This window comes from Helicoverpa zea, chromosome 8 (assembly GCF_022581195.2).
Source record: "Helicoverpa zea isolate HzStark_Cry1AcR chromosome 8, ilHelZeax1.1, whole genome shotgun sequence".
NCBI lineage: Eukaryota > Metazoa > Arthropoda > Insecta > Lepidoptera > Noctuidae > Helicoverpa > Helicoverpa zea.
This window is the reverse complement of record NC_061459.1, coordinates 10,069,625-10,083,083: the sequence shown is the minus strand read 5'-3', so window position 1 is coordinate 10,083,083 and position 13,459 is coordinate 10,069,625. Positions and strand designations below refer to the sequence as shown.

At 35.8% G+C, this 13,459-nt stretch overlaps 3 protein-coding genes across 3 annotated transcripts; 1 reads left to right on the top strand and 2 right to left on the bottom strand.

Moving 5' to 3' along the window:
• Positions 1-150: 150 nt before the first annotated feature.
• On the bottom strand, positions 151-5,363 carry LOC124632363 (glutamate receptor ionotropic, delta-1). The gene is made up of 9 exons (XM_047167177.1): positions 4,840-5,363; positions 4,625-4,713; positions 4,192-4,377; positions 3,698-3,861; positions 3,218-3,387; positions 1,950-2,143; positions 1,323-1,609; positions 873-1,056; positions 151-459 (listed from the first exon to the last, which is right to left on the bottom strand). Exons 1-9 carry the CDS (start codon positions 4,916-4,918, stop codon positions 178-180), a joined length of 1,635 nt encoding a protein of 544 aa, XP_047023133.1. The 5' UTR covers positions 4,919-5,363; the 3' UTR covers positions 151-177.
• A 1,014-nt stretch (positions 5,364-6,377) lies between these two features.
• LOC124632554 (exosome complex component RRP45) lies at positions 6,378-9,763 on the top strand. Its single transcript, XM_047167425.1, has 7 exons — positions 6,378-6,568; positions 6,642-6,736; positions 6,919-7,141; positions 7,620-7,840; positions 8,069-8,314; positions 9,317-9,489; positions 9,619-9,763. The coding sequence occupies exons 1-7, from the start codon at positions 6,503-6,505 to the stop codon at positions 9,708-9,710; spliced, it is 1,116 nt and encodes a 371-aa protein (XP_047023381.1). The 5' UTR covers positions 6,378-6,502; the 3' UTR covers positions 9,711-9,763.
• On the bottom strand, positions 9,726-11,430 carry LOC124632555 (histone deacetylase complex subunit SAP30 homolog). The gene is made up of 3 exons (XM_047167426.1): positions 10,765-11,430; positions 10,429-10,647; positions 9,726-10,330 (listed from the first exon to the last, which is right to left on the bottom strand). Exons 1-3 carry the CDS (start codon positions 10,957-10,959, stop codon positions 10,202-10,204), a joined length of 543 nt encoding a protein of 180 aa, XP_047023382.1. The 5' UTR covers positions 10,960-11,430; the 3' UTR covers positions 9,726-10,201.
• Positions 11,431-13,459: the final 2,029 nt, after the last annotated feature.

Here is a 13,459-nt window from a genome sequence, read left to right as displayed (position 1 = left end):
GGCCGTAAGAGCACGGAAAATGTAAGAGCGCGGCGAGGTGCGGCGCCGCGCGGCGCCGCGCGGCCCGCCGCGCTCGCGCTCAATCCCTTGCAATTACGGCCGCTGCCGGCCGCTGCCGGCCGCTGCTCTTTCAGTGGGAATTGACCCTAATGCTAATGATAGGCGATTGACAATTGTTTATTTGTCAGATCGATAGAGGAACGAGGAAGGCGCCCTTGCAGGAATTAGTTTCCGATCTCCATTCCCAGTTTCAAAAACATAATATTCACGGCCATTTATGATTTTAGTCCGTGTGGTCTCCACGTTAAATCTGGGATTTTTACCAAATAGAGAATCGTAGGGTGGCGGGCGACTGTCGTCGTAACGAGTCGATTTTTTGCCGATTTTCGATTTCTTGTTTCGATCTTTCGTCTTCTTTGTCTTGTTTACTTTGACGGAGAGGTATCGTTTGATGAATATCTGGAAAATAATTAAAATAAGTTATTAAAAAATTATAGGAGGATACAAATTGTGAAATCTATATAAATAAAAATGAATTGTTGTTCGTTAGTCTGATAAAAACTTGAGAACGGCTGGGCCGATTGAGCTGATTTTGGTTTTAAAATGTTTGTAGAGGTCCAGGGAAGGTTTGAACGATACGAAGTTCGCCGGATCAGCTAGTTGTGTAATAATAATTCTCAGTATGAATACTTATTTTACAACTCTTAACAACTTTGAGGGATCTAGTATCTATTTATTTCAGATTCACGCAATAACATACATGCAGCAACCTCTAATTGCTGACCTGCTAAAACATGTAGCCTATTATGGGCTACCGTATCTACCTATCAACTGGACATTAATAAGAAAATGCTTCACAATATAAGACTCACTTCAGCAGCAAAAACGGCGACAGCAGTAGCAGACCCAGCGACCATCACCAAGTACGTCATGATCAGATCACTGTTCCTGAGCTTGCGGTCCTTGGACTGCAGGTCTAGCGGGCAAATCTTTGTGCTGGGAAGGTCGGAACGCTTCAGAAAGTCCAAGATGCCGGCTTGGAATATTTGTGTTAATCTGGAAGTTGGAGTAAGTATTTTTATTACAATTGGTTCAAAATTCTTATAAACTTTACAATTTGCATTTGCAATATACAATAAAACTAAGTATCCAAAATCGTCAAAAACTCCTCATCGCTATCGAGTGGGAGCATGCACAAAAAGCTTGCAGCATTGCCTAGTTGAATGGTAATGCTTAGATACCCACTTGCGATGTCAACTAACTGGCTTCACTATTATTTACCGAGTATTCACGAATCTACATCGAGAAGGAAACTAACTTACACGGGATCAAATAAGCTCTTCAATTTGCTGCCGACAGGATACGCAAAGGCTCTCTGTTTCTTCATAAACGCATTAGGGGCCACGACATAAGTGCACTTATCAGACTCCTCCACATCTTTCTTCGAAGTATAGTCGTTATACATCAGATGGTCTACCACGGTTTGTTCCTTCACCAGCACTGCGCCTCTCTTCACGGGATCCAAGAAGTCTTTGTCACTCAATACTGAGAGAAATCTTGCTTTACCGTTGTTGATCATAGCGCTCAAGTAATAGAGGTCTTCTCCTTCCTGTGTAGGATAAATAAACCATCAGGAATTACTAAGAGAAAAGCTCGAGAGGTAATATTTCTGAACGAAACCAGAACTCATAAATTCAGGTATATTTATATTGGTTACGCTGAAAAATCATTCCAAACTATCGGCTGGCGTCATGAAGCTCAACTGCTGTAAGTGTAACTGTAAGCTTAACTGTGGTAAGTGCTTTTTATTACGACGGATAAGGTGATGAACACAGCCTTAGGAAACGATTAGGTAAATCTTTAATCAAAGCATACTATTTACGTTAACATACAATAGGTAGATGAGTTCCTAGGCAGGTAGGTACCTACAATAAAAGTACCCAACTCACAGTTTTGACAATATGTTCCACCGAGCTGCCAGCCGAAGCGACCCATCGGAAATTCTTCTGGTACAAGTCTCTAGGATTCTCAATGGCCAGAGTAAACTTGGACAGCGTAAGGAAAGCAGTCAAGTTCGCAGTGTAGAAGGCAGACAGCAAGATCATGAACAGCCACCAAGTTACGAAGAGTACGCGCGTCGTATCTATAAAATTTAGGTAGATAAGTAACTACATTTGGCTATTATCACTATGCTCCTAGATACTCTGAAGAATAAGAGTGAATCTACTTAGGTGTACTAGGTACTACTCTAAAGACTCCCAAAGTGCTAAGCAGATTTGAAAACTTCTCCCTGGGGAAGCTCCACTACCCCAGGTGGAATAGGCTATTTGATCCGGGTGCGGGAAGTTGCTTTCACGATATGCTGTTGAAACTCCGGGAAACAGCTAGTACCTACCTACCTAATGTTGTAATGAAAAAACGGTGACGTTATTTTAAGCATGCAACAGTGGACCAATATCAAAAAAGGATAGGTGTTGATGGAAAAGTAAGTAGGTGGTATAAAACAGGGCGCAATTAATGTCCTACAAAAAAACTTTTATCCTCCTCCTCAAGTTAAAACATCTAAAGTTACTTAAAAATATATTTCCAAAGGTCGTTAATCAAGATACCAAATAACAGTAATCAGGATGCCCAAACAAATATTTTGACAACCATCGTTAACACCATTTTCATTTCTGATTACTTTTCATGTTCGACATAGAAAATGGTGGAAGAGTGTGACAAAAAGTGATAGATTACGTAAACCATTAGTGGCGATACCATCGGTATATGTCGGTGTTGGAATTGACCTCAGTTATAAAACTAGATTCTAATGCTCAAATAATGTATCATCATTTTTATGGTGGCCTAAAATGTATGTAATGGCTGGTAGTCTTAATCAGTTCGTAGATCTTTATGTGCTTTTAGAATCTTTAATGGTTTCAGACTTCAAGGTGATAAAAGGAAATCGAATGATTTTTGAAGCTTAGATTAACTCATCATATTTTCCGTCACCTTGTTTCAGACACAAGCAAAATAAATAAGCTAACTTACTGTTCCGTTACCAAGTCAGTCACAACAGCTTACACGAACATTCCAACTCATAGTTATATGAACCAAGCTACCGACACTATCTTCCAAACAATTAAGATTCAAAGCACGTAACCGATACATGACTAAATACTGTTAACTTATAAGAAGGCACCAAAGGACCAAGACAAGAATTTAAACCACTTACTGGCTTCTGGTGACAAATTGGTTCCTTGCTTCAGAAAAGCGCTGTAGACGAACCAAAAGCTAGGTTTTAATGGTAGGACGCCTTCACCATCAGCAATCAGCTTGGTTCGGACCCGCGTGAAGAATGTTATGCAGGGGCCAAATGTTAACACTGCAGCAAGGACTAGGTACCTAGAGAAGAAATTGTGTTATCCTTACTAATTTTACAAAGCTGAAGAGTTTGTTTGTTTGTTTGAACGCGCTTATCTCAGGACTACTGGTCCGATTTGAAAAATTATTTCAGTGTCAGATAGCCCATTTATTTAGGAAGGTTATATCCAGATTCGTGCAGAGGTTCCCACGAGATGCGGGTGAAACCGCTGGCAAAAGCTAGTGAGTCATAAGCAGAGGCGAGAATCAAAACAATCACCAACCAATTTGTGCCTCTTGTAAACATCGGATAGGTACTCAAATGGACCGAATGGACGTGAATAAAACTTACCACACAAGATCGTTAAAAGGAGCGAGTAGACCTGACCCGGCAGCAGATTCTTTGGGTCTCTTCAGCATCATCACCCACACTCCTTCGTCCAAATCTATTGAGAATGAAACTTGTTTCCGATACGCTATCAATGTCGGCATAAACGCTGCGGCCATATCCACTTTCTGTTCGAGAAATGTAGTGGTATAAAACATGGTATCTACTTAATAAACTTGTTAAAAATGGTGAATTTTTTTTAACGACTATATTTTAGGAGAGAAAAACAATTAACTTTTCAAAATCGAAGACGAAAGTGGCACTAAGTATCTAGTTTGGGCTAGGTAGAATATTTCTAATGTTATTGGGAGTGCAAGAACTTATTCAGAAATAGGTTGCGGGAAAGAGTTGCCAACAATGGAATTGAAACCCACATGCAATGCAATATGCATGTATTAAATGGCTCTGCAGATGTGAAGAGTGGAAATGTGTGAGTCTGCGTGTTCACTACAACTTACGCTGGAATTCAGAAGTCCTATTATGGAATCATCGGTCACTCTACCTCCCAATTCATAGTTTCTCTTTGGTTCAATCACATCGTAGGTGAAATTGAATTTTTTCCGCAATATTTCCATGACCGTGAAAGCCACCCCTTTACCCACCACGGTGCCATTGTGGTGTTCCGTCCAACTTAGAGGTGTGTTCTGTAAAAGTTTGCGAGAGTGAATGATTAGGTCTATCTGAGTAAATATATCACGAAGCGTCCTAGCCAGGGATCCTGGGCCTGTCGTCCCGATTGGAATGTCTTTGTTACGCGTTGGGAAATTTAGAGCTGATCTTCCTATTTAATATTTATTACAAAGAACTTGAAAAATTCGGCTTATGCAGCAGATAAACTTCTATCAGTCACGAATATTCTAATGAATCATGTCGAAAGCGCTAAGTACTTACATTATATGTTGTAACTTTTAAGTTTTTCCCATTCACATCTTGCATTAAACTCTTAAAGTTAATCACCTCCGGTGTTAGAACTTCAGATCCTAATTAAGATCAGAAAGAGCTAAATAAGTATTAATCATTGCAAAATGTAATGATGTAGATAAAATGATTTTATAAAATTGCAAGAAAATCCTTTAAAAAAGTTATGATATTAGTGATAAATTCACCTTTATCAGCACCGCCGTAAGGGACATCGCAGAACGTAGCGTTACATATAGAGGATATAATAAGCTCTATGCCGGCCATGGCATAATGAGGTTTGTAAGGCCGTAGGGCACATTTGGTGGTCGGTGGTCGAATGGCGAGTAGTCACTGCGGACTACGAGGATGCGCCGATGACACGGCCTTTCCCCCCACGCGACGATAATGCACGTTAGATTAACATTGACATTCAACAGTTGATCAATATTATTTTAATAATTTACCGTCGATAGGTTTCGCAATGAATTAGCATGGGCCAGCAGGCTAATTCGTAGAAGTACCTAGTTCCTGTTTAGGTGCTTCCTATATGACCTATATCCGATGTTTAGCAAAAGCTTTATTGCTTTGATTCGTCATTCTAGTTAGGTAAATAACTGCTTTTTAAGCTCTCTACCTACCTTTCTATATTTTTACAGGCGTCCAGAAAGCAGTTTTTTTTATTTTGAACATACCCATCTACACTTGATTTAAAAACTCACTTTGATAGATTAAGAAGTTACTATCATTAGGTCCGGAATCGATCCCGGGAATCCCTTCTGGCGCACTTTCATCAGATATTCTAGACAGAATATTTCAGTCAGTCAAAAATAAAATATACAGAAAGCATGTCCATGCTATGCCATATGGAAATTACGTAGGGGTAAATAATCATAGCTCGTTAATGGGTGACGGCATGGCGAGTTACCTATTCGGTAAATTGTCATGGCTGATCAATGTGCGTCATTAAACGATACCCTGTGAATTGCCAATAATTATTTTGTAAATTGTATACTTAAAACCTTGGTAGCTGTTCTAAGATTAATTGAATTTGTTTGATGTTATTGGTGTTATTACACCTACTATATTGTTACAGGCATGTAATATAAAAGCATTAAATATTAGTATGAAACAAAGTCACGTAATATGGAAACTTTATTGTCAGATCTACTACTATACTTACCACGTCTAAAATTGTATAAATTTATAACGAACGACTGTTGTTGCTGACTGTACTTAATAAATATGAAAGGTTGCGATGTATTATTCTCTTTCTGTCACCACTCAAATTATGAAAATGAGAGATTATTTTCTATTTAACCAAGGCAAGTAGGTATAGCAATTTAAATGGGTAAATATAAATATTGATTTTCTTAGGAAATGCTTCTGTTTAAAGGAAAAGTGGACCTAATTTATAAATAGGTACATACCTAATTATGTTAGCCCAAACCAGCAATTGGTTGCATTTCATTAAAAATTAACTTAAGTAGTAAATTAGTAAGTGATTATATTTATTTGTTTGTACTTGTAGGTACCTATTTTTCACGAAATTGTCAGCCGTTTCATGATGCCGTTTTATTAGCAGTGCCAAAATTCTTTTTAATAAGTATTTTTTTTAATTCACCAACTTACACGTCCAACTTGTAATTAAGTGTAAAAGAAATTAAAAAATAATGTGTTTATTTCATAATATTCGATAAAAAATATTGGTGTTTGTTTTTAATTTCCAAACGATGTCTCCTTGTGACATTAGTTAGTTTGGTTGTCATAAAATATTGTCAAAGCGTGAAGAAAACATAACCTCAAACTCCAAATATTATTCATTGTTTTTCAGTTTTGCCAATATAAATTAATGCTGAAACATTTGGAAATATGAGGGACGTAGTTTTATCAAACTGTGAAAAGAACTTTTTGAATAAAATAGTACCGGAAGGACACGTAAGACCAAATTCCCGTGTAATAAAATTCGAAACTTTTGAAAGTTTTATTTTAAACTTATCTTTGTTTACAGCGTTTAGACGGTAGAAATTATAATGAAAGCAGACCATTGAACATCGCCTTCGGATCCGAATATGGCAGTTGTATAGTATCACTGGGAGAAACTAAGTATGCAAAACTATTCATTTCGAAAATAAAATAACCTTTGTCTTTAGCGAACCAAGTAACTTGTAAACTAATGAACGTAAACAGTGCGCACTAAGCTACCTTAACTAACATTCCTAACTAGTGAACTTTTTTAGTAACTTTCATAGACACTTTTGTTTACCCATAACTTTTGCACATTTCAGGGTCCTTGCACAAGTATCCTGTGAAGTGGTACAGCCCAAACAGATCAGACCAAATGAGGGTTTACTCTACATAAATGCAGAGATAAGTCCAATGGCCGCCCCTCAGTTTGAAGCTAATCGTCAGAATGATCTCTCATTGAGCTTGAACAGACAACTTGAGAAATGTTACAAGGATTCAAAGTGCATTGACTTAGAGTCCTTGTGTATTGTTGCTGAAGAAAAGGTAATCTTGGGTATTACATTGCTAATCAATTGATTGCAGCAAAACTGCAAAACAAGTTGTTTGTACTTTCATATCTGGCAGGATAAGAATTGATTGACTACACAAAAGATTATTTACACATAATTATTAATCATTTTGATGAACTCTTGCAAGGTGCAATTATAATTTTGCGCTGTTGTGCAAAAACAATTATTGCCAAATAACATTTTCTCTGAAGAAAGATTTTAACAGACTACTTTTACTGTAAGTAGTACCTCCAGTAACTACTTGCACCAGGAACATAATCATTCATAGTTAACCATTATCTTACATCAATGTCAGACTAAAATGGAAGATAACTATGCACAACATACACTATTCTGCTATTTCGGTAAAACTAAATCTATTTGTTTTAATACCTCCTCCTCCCTTTTGTTCCTTTCAAAATTGCATTGTAAAAGTGTCACTTCACTAATGTGCCTATCTTTACATCTTTCAGGTTTGGTCAATAAGGGTTGATATCAAAGTTTTGAATCTTGATGGGAACCTCATTGAATGTGCAAGCTTAGCCACTGTCACTGCACTAGCACATTTCAGAAGACCTGACGTAACCAGAAGTGGAGACAGCGTCATTATTCACGATATCACTGAGAAGGATCCTATACCTACTGTATTATTTCACTACCCTGTTTGTACTACTTATGCTGTTTTTGATGAAGAGTGAGTATTTTGCTTTTGAGTTAGGAAGGTACAGAGGAAAAACTATATTTACATAGCCATAGGTTGATAAACCAATCAGTGATCTGAATCATATCAAATTTGATTATAGGCAAGACCACTAAGTCGAATACTGACCTCTGAATTATTCAGAGTAAAAGTTTTTTTTTTTTTTTTTATCTGCTTATTTGGAATATTACCTTGATACCATTTTCTAAATATTATTTCCAGCATCCTCCTAGCAGACCCCACTTTCCTAGAAGAAACTGTATGCACAAGTTCCACAGAAGAAACTTCACGCTCAGGCTTACTAGTAGTTGGACTAAACCAGTACAAAGAAGTGTGTATATTATACATTTATGGAGCTGCGCTAACCAACAGAGCTATCCTAAACAAGGCTTTGCCGGGTGCTGCAGAAAGATGTAGAGAAATCGTTGATATTGTGAAGAAAGCTATTATCAGTGATGATATTCAAAGGTAGGCTATTGAAAAAACCTAAGTTTTACTTATTAAAGTATAGTTATCGGCACGGATATTGAGCCCTGACCTTCACTTGCGCAGAAGCGATTTATTGGTTTATTGCCTTAAGTGTACAGTGCGCAAAGTGATCCCCACTCTTCCGCCGAGAGCTCAATATCCGTGCCGATAACTATATTATAATCTTTTTTTATTTACAAAGGAGTCTGGTGTCGTTAGCAACCAACCTATAGTGTAGTGTTATGGACGTGTATGGTAGAAAGTTACAAAAATAGTAGCAACAAATAACATTATGTATTAACATAAAAACAACTGTTGGCAGGTTTTAAGCCAACAGTGACATAACTGTGATTTTACCGTTATCTTTTTGGAATAAGTAAATAAACCACTGTTGCCTACTTAGACCTCATTTGTTGGAACTCTTATTATCAGCAAAGTAATATTGTAGACCACATTAAAACCAATGATAGAAAGAATATAGGGTGCATTATTACATCACGTATAAGGTCAATGACACTTAGAAATCATTAACAATATTATGCATTTTTATATGAATCATATTGTGGAAAACTAACTACAAACCACAGCTGCTATTGGGGTTTCCTGTGATTTAATAATATAAGGAAACAGTGTCATATGGACTACAAACTTTTGAAAAACCATTTACACTAAGACTATAGAAGGAAAGTTTGTGAGGTAGTAGGAGGTAATCCCTGAAATTGCTGAACCAATTTTGAAAATCCTTTTACTGACAGAAAAATAGTTTATTTAGGAGAGTCATAAGCTTTGCTTTATCTTGATAGTAGTAGTGGCGATGATGGTGAAATTGCTCTAAAATTATACTTATTATTCTTAAAAGTATGAGTAAATTTGAATTTGAATTGTGAGAGTAAATTGCTACCAAAGTCTATATGCAGATTCATTAATAGAAATACAATATCATATGTTGAGTTCCATTATAGTTTGTGTTATATTTTTATTTACATGAATGTTACTTTTCAGACAAAAAAGGGTGAAGATTAACTTCTCAGATATAATAACACAGGATCATTTGCTTTGTCTGAGTAAAAAGGACCTAACTATCAAGCTCAAACATTACAATGCTGACGATGACGATTTAGATGAAGAGGAATTTATGGACACTGATTCAGAGAAAGAGCCTAGCAAATATGATGGTGAGTTCAAAAATATTTTGTAATTACTGTACGGCACTTTACCAAGAAATAAGGATGTATGAATCAATTAATTATTGGTTTCATCACCACTGTATAGGAGTAACTTAGGTATTGTTCAATTGTTCACAGTTGTGTCATCAGTGCCTCTAACTGCAGAAATACAAGCAAAGAAAGGAGCCTCACAATGGATAGAAATTTCTTCAGATTCAGAGGACAACTGAAATAATACACATGTACTTGTTAAATAAAATGTAATAAATTTACATTTTAAAAACTTCTTGTTATTATAATCTCTCTTAACAGTATTATATTAGCCATTGCATGTCCCTCATCAATAAACAATCATAACATTTGACACTGAAAGGATAAAAGTATAATACAGAAGAATATTATCTAACTACACTAGAAAAATAAATAGAGTAGTTCATGTGGATGCAAGTGGGCACGAATGGTGTGGAATAATATATAAAATACATTATAAACATTCACTCAGTCAAAATCATTAAAGAATTTAGCAAGTTTACAATTTGGCATGAAGTAATATACTTCAATTATCTTTGTAACTGATTCTCAATCTATATTTCTATGCTTTTACTGTAGAATGCAGATTGAAAATTTAAGATGAAAATAAAATCAAATCTAATTTTACATCTACTTAATATGCTACATTAAAACTACACACTTCAACTATAAATTACAGTCATATATTATTCTACACTGAGTCAGAGTTCATCCCATTTTTCTGGTCTAACTTGTTGCCATTCGTCTTCACCATATAAATAAAGTAAGTCATAATTTCCTTTTCATTCACAGGTAATGACTTGAAATGTTTTTGGATAGCCTGGAAAAAATAGAAATTATTGTTACTTTTACCAGATCTAGAGAATCAACATTACAAAGGAGATTAAAAGAAGTTTGTTTCAAAAATGCATTACTTACATCAGCTAGTTGAGCTTTGTTCAATCCTGGCCTTGTTGGCACCTTATAGTGTCTTTTGTATCTCCTCAGAGTATTGACTTGTAATTGGAACCAGTCTACCTCAGGGGAATCCATCTCAGCCTCATTGCTGTCATCCTCAGAGTCCTTGGGCCTCCTTTGTTTCGTCCTTGCACACTGTATCATTGTTTTATGATAATCACAAATGTAAGTATGCCTGGCCTGAAAATAACATATGGAATTCAGTTAGCCAACATAATAATCACAGCACTCTGTTTAAAGTCATTCAAGATTGTTTTTGATGAAAGTTAAAAATAAATAAAAATGTGAGTGACATACTTGAGGGTCAATGTTAAGTTTGAGCCTTCTTTGGGCGACAGTCTTTTGTATGCGCTTGCTGTACGAGGCGTTGCCTGCGGGTCGCCTGCAGCTATCGCCGTCATCCATAAGGCAACATATTTGGTCAGAATTACCTCTAGAATCTTCTTCTCCTGTACTAAACCCGTTGTTCATTTGATACTCCCGTTGAATCATATATAACGAATAAAATGAACTCGTCTATTACACCTCGCACCAGGCGATGGAAAACTGTTCGACGTATTCACAATGATACACGATTGAGGTTATGATTTATAACAACACAGTACATTTGCGTAAAATAAATCAATTAAAATCATCACAACAAATAACCGGCAGTTTGTATATTGCACACCGATCACTCCACGACTCTAATAATCCTTTATTCACTTCACATATGCAACAATTTGTCCATTGCTACTTCGCAACTATTCACTAGTATTATGTATCCAAGTATTCGAAACTTCAACAGGATAACTTGAAAATCCAGGGCGCTATTAAATACCAATTTTATTTTGTCTACGCTACTTTTAAGAAACTCAATTGCAGCCGCTGAATAAAATAAAAATGACTCGAATCCGCACCGACGACCGATGGCATCGCCATTACAATTTTATTATTACTTGTTCGTCATTTCATTCACTCACTCACTCACTCGCTTCAAGTTACGGAGCGTTTGTAAATTAGGGCATTATTGAAATGGGGAATAGCACCTACTTTAGGTTTTACTCGTAACACGATTAGAACCGCGAAACGAAAACAGTTCTTTAGGTGAATGTGTGCATGAATACAACATGACAACGTATCTATGTATTGTAGTATAAACAAAAAATAAAGCTAAGGCAAGCTCAGTCATTGGCTGAAAAATGGCGGCGTATTTAATTTCAACCAATCAAAATGTTTTGTCACTGACATCGTCTGTTCATGTATTCATTTCGACGAGCGCAAAGTTCCCTACGTAATAAGCGCTGAAATCGTGTGCTCGTTTATAATAAACACAATACTCGGTGAGTTTCATTATTTTCTAATAGAATCCTAAAATTTCACTATAAATGAAATTGTTGGTTTACTCAAGTTGTTTCTGTGGTTTAAATGTTCTCAGTGTAACGCTTGAAATGATATTTATAGTTTTACATTCTAATTTTGTAAGCAAATGGCTGCCGAGTGCCGAAGTAAGGTGACAGCTCTATAGGTATTATATCTAGGTACGAGCATAATAATATTGTAGGTATATGTATACGTGAGCATGTTGTAGTAGTTATGTACCTTATAGGTAGTTATCAGCGTTCTTATAATAAAGTCATCAATGGAAAGATTTGTATAATTTTATAAATAACTTTAAGAACCTATATGAAGTCCTGTCCTATTGCTAAAACTAATTAAATAAGCCTAATAAGTAATTTGTATTCCAATAATTTCGTATAAAGTAACTTTATCGACAAAGTTTGTGTGTTGTACATTCTTTTGATTACTTAGCTATTCTGATTATCCATTTATTATGTTTACGTAAACAATTGTTACCGTGGAAATTAATACCTATTGGCATTTTAGAATTATTTTCGTACAATAAAAAAAATCTGTCTTAATTTTAAAGCAAAAGTTTTTTTTCGCTAGCAATTCCAATTTCAAGAGTTATTTCATTGTTAGATAGCTCAAATACTTCTTATCAGAGTATGTGAATCCCACGGGGCGAGGGTGAAACCGCTGGTGATCATAAACAATTACATACCTACTTATGAAAGGTTATTTGCTGAAAGGGATCAGACGTTGACGTTGTTTTTCTGTACTGTGGGTGTTAGCATTGTATTTATTTTGGTTATTTGTTTATTATGAGCCCATTTAATCAGTATCCGCTCGTCCTGTGGAAGATAGGAAGAAGAAAAAGGGTCACTATATTAATATAGGTTAAAATTTAATTTTAAAAGATTGATGAACAGGGTGTAATTTTTACTTATATATTGGTACAATTTTTTTGATGGCTTGATGTACATTTGACGGCAGAACATAACACGTAATCTCTTTTTATACCTACTCATATGTTAAGAAAATCCGATAAAATTGTTTTCTTCTTAATAAATTATTTGTTTCTTTCTTTTTTTGCAATAAGGTAGTCCTGAGAAATACGGATATTCAATAAGGGATAGGTATATTTCGGTAAGCGTTTAAATGTTAAGTTACCATAGTCCAATTTAATTTTGCGTACCAACAGCTGCGGCACGTAGCCGGCGTAAAACCAGGCATTTTCTGAAAAGGGTGGGGGAGTTATAACTTTTAAGACTAATGACCCTTCGCGGTAAAGACTCTTTGACGATCAAAATTCTCACCCACGTTGATTGGTAGAACATATTTTGTGTATTATCAAAATGGATAATACGCTAGTAATTCTTATGAAGTAGACGCATATTATGCTAAGTGGGAAAAAAAGGAAATACCTGTATATTAAGACACAACGAAATGGTTAAATTACTAAACAGTGCCTATTGCAGATGTCTATTAAGTTATTGCCATTCAACTTTCTTCAAAGCAAGTTGATTACTTATACAAATAGTAAAGACCTTCAAGAAGCCATTGCTTAAAATTCTTACGGATAAGGTCTAAAATGTTTTTTGGTCTGGGTTTCTTATAGAAAAGGACGGAAGACAAGTGAATACAAACAAGAATAGTATTTAGATACATC

What these genes read in the sequence shown, in the direction of transcription:
- LOC124632554 (XM_047167425.1), top strand. Translation starts at nt 6,503, where the DNA reads ATGAGGGACGTAGTTTTATCAAACTGTGAAAAGAACTTTTTGAATAAA. An exon ending in GTATCACTGGGAGAAACTAA is followed by an intron (nt 6,737 to 6,918) that starts GTATGCAAAACT and finishes TGCACATTTCAG; the next exon opens with GGTCCTTGCACAAGTATCCT. An exon ending in TATGCTGTTTTTGATGAAGA is followed by an intron (nt 7,841 to 8,068) that starts GTGAGTATTTTG and finishes TATTATTTCCAG; the next exon opens with CATCCTCCTAGCAGACCCCA.
- LOC124632555 (XM_047167426.1), bottom strand. Translation starts at nt 10,959, where the DNA reads ATGATTCAACGGGAGTATCAAATGAACAACGGGTTTAGTACAGGAGAA. An exon ending in AACTTAACATTGACCCTCAA is followed by an intron (nt 10,648 to 10,764) that starts GTATGTCACTCA and finishes TGTTATTTTCAG; the next exon opens with GCCAGGCATACTTACATTTG. An exon ending in ACAAAGCTCAACTAGCTGAT is followed by an intron (nt 10,331 to 10,428) that starts GTAAGTAATGCA and finishes TATTTTTTCCAG; the next exon opens with GCTATCCAAAAACATTTCAA.
- LOC124632363 (XM_047167177.1), bottom strand. Translation starts at nt 4,918, where the DNA reads ATGGCCGGCATAGAGCTTATTATATCCTCTATATGTAACGCTACGTTC. An exon ending in TTACGGCGGTGCTGATAAAG is followed by an intron (nt 4,714 to 4,839) that starts GTGAATTTATCA and finishes GATCTTAATTAG; the next exon opens with GATCTGAAGTTCTAACACCG. An exon ending in TAGGACTTCTGAATTCCAGC is followed by an intron (nt 3,862 to 4,191) that starts GTAAGTTGTAGT and finishes TTTCTCGAACAG; the next exon opens with AAAGTGGATATGGCCGCAGC.